The 7,425-nt window shown below is 39.5% G+C and overlaps 1 protein-coding gene across 1 annotated transcript; it reads right to left on the bottom strand.

Annotated features, from left to right (window-relative positions):
- Positions 1 to 3,398: 3,398 nt before the first annotated feature.
- LOC116888287 (claudin-34-like) lies at positions 3,399 to 4,025 on the bottom strand. Its single transcript, XM_032889563.1, has one exon. It carries the CDS (start codon positions 4,023 to 4,025, stop codon positions 3,399 to 3,401), a length of 627 nt encoding a protein of 208 aa, XP_032745454.1.
- Between the last annotated feature and the right edge of the window lie 3,400 nt (positions 4,026 to 7,425).

Raw genomic sequence — 7,425 nt, 5'->3', positions numbered from 1 at the left:
AAACGGGTGAAGCACTATTAGGAACTGTCTGTCCATGAAGGTTTCAGAGTGAGCCTGAAATTTTTACTCACCTGAAACTGAGGTGACCTCCTTCCAGGCTGCCTGACAAATGGCACTTGAGTGCACAAGATCACTCACCTATGAAAAGTTTTGGGGGGAGGCCTATCTCACAAATCATCCCGGAGGTTCCTTTAGATCTCAGGAAACTCAAAAATGTTTCCGCAGTCCCCATGTTACCAAATATATGACTGCAGAGGGACTCACATGGCCGAGTCCTCACTGAGGCATCCCTTAATCTAGGGAAAGTTAAAAAAAAAAAAAACAGTCCTCAGGCTCCCCTGTTCACCAATATGGAGCCTGGGGCCCAAGCTGTTTCCAGTAATGGGGCTCCGGTTTGATTCAGAATCCCAAATGGTACAAAAGTAGTTTAATTGTCTCAGACTGTGAGTGGATCCTGGATATCTGCTTTTCGACTCTCTGTGTCAATAAAATTACCACATGTTCCCTCATTTCTGGTATCCTCTCAAATGGTGCCTAAGGAGAGGCAGAGGCTGATTCCCAAGTGGGTGCTTCTGTTTCGTGCAGGTGACATCATTAGTAACCTATTATGTGTGTCAATCTGATCCAACTAGTGCTTCCACAGTCTACTCTTAGCTGGTCGTTTGACACATCCAACTATTCCACAGCTATTCCTCAGGGAATGTTTGAAAATGGCAACTTTGACAGTCTCCAGAATTGAGAAGTAAGGAGCTTATTCCCACAAGGTTACCCAACTGGCAGCTTGAGAGGCCAAAGGGATGAAGGTTTATTATTCGGGGAGAACATCTATCCTAAAAAGTTTCAGAGTGAACCCAAAATTCTTGCCTCAACTGGCAAAGCTAGGCATTGTCCCTTCCAGGAGTCTCACAACATTGCAAAATTTTATTATGTAGTTTGATCTTACAGAGGCAGTGTCTCCAACGTCCACTCTTAGGTTTGCCTTTTCACTCAGTGTGCTAATCAATAGTTTTCCCTCATGGAATGTTTATAAATGGAAGCTATGTATACATCGTCTCTAGAAATGAGAGGCATCAGCTCATTCCCACAACTGGACAACCTGGTTCTCCACAGAGCCAAGGGATGAATCTGCATTCTTTAGGTACTGGTTATCATGGAAAGAAAATTATGTAGTCAACACTAATCTCTTTTTTATTTGTGTTTTTCTTTAATTAAAAATAGTTTTTTCCCTAAAGTGTATTTTGATTATGATTCTCCCCATAATCTCCCCAGTTTTTCCCACTTCACACCTTGTCTGGATTCATACCTTCTCTGCATCTTCTAAGAAAAGAGTTAACTGAGGAGTAATAATAAAATAAAATAAGAGAAATAAAAACAAAGAAATCATAATGTGACAAAAACAGCCAAACAAGAAAAAGAGTCAAAGAAAAGGCACAAGAAACATATATGCAGAGACTCACACTATTGGACAGACTGGAACCCCAGAAGAACACAACTACAGAATTCACATTAAAGCACATTGATCTTGTTTTACCTTCATGACTTTTTATATCTTTTTTCCTTCTTTTTGGATGTAATACCTTTCATTGTGTAGACAATTCATATGCTGTTCATCATTCATCCATTAATGGACCTTTGGATCATTTTTATCTTTTTCTCTTCTTTTTTTCTTTTATCACTGTGTTTTAATTTATATTTAAGTTTTATCCCCTTTCCAGGTTTCTCCTCCAGAGTCTGGCTATACCACTCCTCCCACCCCTGATTCTATGAGAGTCCTCCTTCACGAAAACACACACTCCCTCCTACTTCCCTGCCCTGAAATTCCCCTACACTGGGGCATCAAGCCCTGAGTAAACCAAGGCCCTCTCCTCCCACTGATGAACAATAGTTAGGCCATCCTCTGTTACATATACAAATGGTCCATTCGTTGTTTTTTTTTTTTTTTTCTTGAGATGGTGGCTTGGTCCCTGGACACTCTGGGAGGTCTAGTTGGTTGGTATTGTTGTTCTTCTTATGAGTTTCCACACCCATTCAGCTACTTCAATCCTTTCTCTAACTCTTCCACTGGGGATCCCATTTTCAGTTCAGTGGTTGGCTTTGACAGGAGCCTGATATACCTAAGAAGTGCATGCTAACAGGAGCCTGATATAGCTGTCTCCTGAGAGGCTCAGCCAGAGCATGACAAATACAGAAGCGAATGCTAGCAGCAAACCATCGAACTGAGAATGGGGTCCCCATTGGAGGGGTTAGAGAAAGGATTGAAAGAGGTGATGGGGTTTACAACACCTTAAGAACAAGAATACCAACCAACCAGTGCTCCCAGGTACTAAACCACCATCCAAAGAGTACACATGGACAGATATATGACTCCAGCTACGTATGTAGCAGAAGATAGCCTTGGTGGGCACCAATGTGAGGAGAAGTCCTTGGTCTTACCAAGGCTAGACCCCACAGTGTAGGGGAATGTCAGAGCAGGGAAGCAGGAAGGGGTGGGTGGTTGGGTGGGAGAACACCCTCATAGAAAAAGGGGGAAAGATGATTGGATAGGGGGTTTACATTTGAAATGTAAATAAAAATCCAAAATAACTTTTTAAAATAATTTTTAAAAAGAATGAAATCATGAAATTTGCAGCTAAATGGGTGGAGCTATAAAAAAATCACCCTGATTGAGGTAACTCAGACATAATAAGACAAACTTGGTGTGTGTTTGTTCCTTTGCATTTGCGAATAATAGCAATCAAGTCTCAATTAAAAAGCTACAATCAGCCAGGCATGGTGGCTCATACCCAGAACTCAGTAGACAGAGGCAAGCAGATCTCTGAATTTGAGGTCAGTCTAGTGTACAGAATAATGTCCATGACAGCCAAGGCAAGACACCCAATCTTGAAAAGGGAAACAAACAAAACAAAAGGAACAACAAAAAAGGCTACAATCTATAGAGCCACAAAGGTTATCTGTATAGTAATGGGCCATGGAGGAGTCTGGATTTTCTTTGGAAACAGACTTAGAGTAGACAGACATGGATATAAGGGGAAGGGGGGAAGAGTCCAGGTTCTGATTTAGCCTTAAATTCAAGAGCAGTGTGAAAGGTTAATGTACTCTGACATTCTTTTCTATATGGATTAGGTTTACTGGTTACTTACTTTTGTTGACAGCAAGAAAACACAAATTCAATACTACCCATAAAATAAGATTTTATTTAATAAAAGCCCGCAATCCAAATAATGAATTAAGGCAACACAAAAGAAGCCAAAAAAGATAAGGGAAAGTCAACTGGACTAGTTTTCGTCATAGGCCTCAATTGGCATTCTTTCAAGATGTTTGGAAATTTATCTAGACACACGAAGAATAGTCAGTATCTTTGCTGGCATTTCAAGTCTATGTTAGGTAGTAATTTACTTTTAAATTTTGGAATGGGGCGACTTGCCTAAATTTGAAGAAAGGCAAATTGTGCCACTTAGTAGAAAGAAAACTGCAGCTATAATTGCCAAAGCCATGGCACTTCCCATCTTCTGAATGTCTGGGTGGGAAGGCATATGGAAAGATGGTGGGAAGGAAACCCCCCATTTGCGCACGATGGCTATGTAATTAAACAAAACAGCAAGGTAAAGAAAGCTGCTAGCAATGATGTTCAGAATCCCTGAAAGGCTGAATGGATTGCAGGTGGCATTCCTCCGTACTCTTCCCATACTCACATTCGAAAGAGCAATAATGGTGGTGATTTTCCCAAAGAGCCCAAGAAAGCTAGAAACCAGCAGCAAGTGCTGGTTTATTCGAATATACAAAGGAACGAAGGAATCACGGTAGTTGTATTGGTGACATATTCTGTTGTTGCTGGAGTTGCTGTCAGTGTGGAAAATGCAGGCTCTCCATATGCCCACAAAAGCCACTGTAGGCTTGAGGATCACAGGGTCTTCATAGTGCCACACTTGCCACTGAGGGAGGCCTATGGATATGCAACAGAGTAGCCAGGCCACTGTGGTCAAAGCAAAACCTCCCATTTGGTAATGGCAATTTTTCATCAGCATGATGGTGAATACTTGTGAACTGCAATGACATACAAGGTGAGGATGGTTACTTGGGACATGAACAATACACGCGGATTTACAGTACTATGATAAAAGTGTTATGTTTGAGAGAGTAGTCCTTGATTTGGAGGACTGCAACTGTTTAAGTAATGTGAGAAAACTCTAAGAAGGCTCCTGTGGCAATATTGCCAGGCTGATAGATAATCCACATACCTTCTAGAATTTTTAATTCTTACATTAGGTTTTGAACTACTGGAAATCCTTCTGCCTCTAATTCTCAAGGACTAGTTGGAGGCATGAGTCCCTACAAGCATGTTTCTGGATGTACATGTACATGAATGCTTGCATGCATGTGTGCATGTGTTATATATCTTTGTTTGTGTGCATGTACGTGCATGTAATTATGCACATGTGTTAGATTAGTGCATGTCAGTGAAATGTTCTACCACAAATCTACACCTCTATAATCAGAAGAGATTCATAGGATGTGTTTTCAGGAAGTCTCTATATATGTGTCCTTCATTGTGGCCCCAAGAAAATTTAAGTATATATTCAAAGTGGACCAAAGGGAACTCAGACTCCTGAAGTCAACAATCTATTAGGTTCGAAGAATTTATAATAAGAAAAAAAGGTAACTCCCTTTTTATTGATCAAGAAGCAACATTTAGAGGCAATATGGGTTTAACTTTTAATAATCTTTTGTTAATTCCATAGATTGCATGTGTAGTATGATTTCTAGGTGGTATTTGTTTTTTTTTTTAAGATTTATTTATTTATTATATATAAGTACACTGTAGCTGTCTTCAGATACACCAGAAGAGGGCATCGGATCTCTTTACAGATGGTTGTGAGCCACCATGTGGTTGCTGGGAATTGAACTCATGACCTCTGGAAGAGCAGTCGGGTGCTCTTAACCGCTGAGCCATCTCTCCAGCCCATAGGTGGTATTTGTTAACGATGGACTCAGCAGAAATCAATATATGTATATATCTAAATGTATGCTCTAGTTGAGCAAAGGATAAAAAGATAAAGTCACATGTGGGTAGAAATTCTTAAAAGATATTCTCCCTCACTCAATCAAATGTAGAACTCTAAATGTTAGAAATGAGGAGTGTGGCTATCACCTCATATCTGAGTCTGCTCAGAAATGAAAGCTCAAGTTATCTATCAGTCTAGCATTGGGTGCAGGCAAATGGCAGGTATAGTTTAAGGTAAATGGAGGCAGTGAGGCAAGACAAGTCATCCAAATCAAACTTTGGAAAGCATGTGGAAAGGTGTCTAAGAGTCTTTCTTAGTAATAATTTGAACAGTGGCATAATGTGAGGGATTGTTGAAGTTGTAAGCCAGAAACCCATTGTTATAACCAGACTCTTTCTGCAAAGGGCCTCACTGAATATCCTGTATGCTCTCAAAATTGTTCTGTAATCCAGAATGCTCCTGAAGTTGTAGTCTTCTTGCCTTTGCCTACACCTGGATACTACAATATATTCATAAAAATAGAACTTAGAAAAGCAAATATTAATATTTGTATTAAATCCATGAGCTCTATGTTTTTTCAGGGTTTTGAGAAATAAAGAAATATAGACTCATTCTCTAGGGAAAAGCTCTAATCAGAGATTCCACTAACAATAGTTTTAAAAACCTGCTCTGTTTCATTTTTATTACAATCCTAAGTAAATCAAAAGCTCCTTGTATGTGTTGGCACCCTCTGAGAGTTGGGAATGGAGATATAGGATTTCATAGAGTAGCAGAAGAAACAACCCTGTCCTGGTGAAAGAAATTGGAAGAACCAGAACTTCTCAGAATACAGTAACTTGAAGGATGATTAACAAACATGCTTTCACAAGTAGCACACTGGTTGATCACACAAACAACTCAAGGGGGCAGAGTGGGACAAAAATGGTCAAAATTAAAAATTCAAATATGGTGTCTACTGAACACATTAACTCTTTCACACAATATTGTTTTGTTTCACCAACATAATGCTTTTGAACCACCAAATCTTAAATCTTCTCTGTTGGTTATCGTCTAGCTACGACCACCATATCTCAGAGAAAAACCCAAGAGGAGTATAAAACATTTCAATTATGTCATATGTTAAGATATTTCAGCCTATCAATTTTGACTCTGTGGTTTTCAGGGATGAAAAAAACAGAATATCTCTGTGGCAGGTGTAAGTGACAGTGGCTACTCATCTCATAGTGGACAGGAAGAAGAGAGATAGTAGGAAACAGAGATAAGTGGAAACCATCAAAAACATGCCTCTTCCTCTCTACTTTCCCCAGGTATTTCCTTGAGTTCCCAGAATGTCCTAAAATAGCACCACCCAGGTACAGTCCAAGGATTTGATATATGAAAAAGAAAACATGGAAAGAGAAATGTAAAATGTATGTTATATGGGGGAGGGGGAACAGGAAATGTAGTGTTGGAGCCATATACTGCTTTCTGAAGATAAGTTTAAAGGAAAGCCTGATACAAAATGAAATAAAACAAGTGATGCCTTCAGGAAAAGACACTATCTAGATAAGCTTCCAATGTTTTGAAAGGAATTAAAAGGAATCTTAATCAGCAAAGAAAGTTATTAACAAATGAAATTTTATGGAAATGTAATTCAAGGAGTGGGCCTGAATCCAGATTGAAAAAACAGCATAGCTTGGAATCATCAGCCACATGACCCTGGATTTAGAGTGAAGATGGATACAAGAATCTCCCACCATAGATAAGGAAAGTTGCAAAGCATGTTGTGTGGCTGAAGAGTACCTGTATGGAGGCCCAAAAGGTCCATTTTATGAAGTTATAAAAGTAAAGCCTGGTATGATTTGGGGACCTCAAATCATGGGAGATGCAAAGGCCATAGAATACCTGCCACAAAATCTGCATACAAGGTGTGAAACCAGCCTAGGGGAGAGAAGTGTGTTGCATTCAGCAAAGCTGGAGAGAAAGGATCATCTATATTGTTTGCTGTGAGACATAGACACAATTTACAATTTTTCTGCTAGCTTCTTATCTCGGTTTGGTCCAGTATTTCCTCACAATGCATTGAAATGATAATGTATATCCTCTGCCATTGTATATTGTAAGTATGTGATTTGCTATTTGAATTTACATGTGCTATCAGTTCAGAGATTGTTTTGAGTCTCAAGAGAGACTTTGGACTTTGAGAGAATGTTGAGACTATGAAGGTATTTCAGGGAGTTTGGAGGCTGGATGGAATGTGGTTTTGCATTTTGATATTGCTGCAAAGTTTATGGGGGCCAGAGAATGTAGTGATATGAATGAGGGTTATCCTCACATTGATATGTTAAGGAATGCTGCGTCCCTAGATAGTGAATTGTTTGAGAAAAATTAAATCTGACTGTTGGAAGATGGTAGGTAGCTTTGTTGAAGGCAATGTTGCCTT

The sequence above is a fragment of the Rattus rattus genome, chromosome X, assembly GCF_011064425.1.
Source record: "Rattus rattus isolate New Zealand chromosome X, Rrattus_CSIRO_v1, whole genome shotgun sequence".
NCBI classification, from domain to species: Eukaryota; Metazoa; Chordata; class Mammalia; order Rodentia; family Muridae; genus Rattus; species Rattus rattus.
Note: the sequence above shows the minus strand (reverse complement) of the source record. Positions and strands in the feature narration are given on the sequence as shown.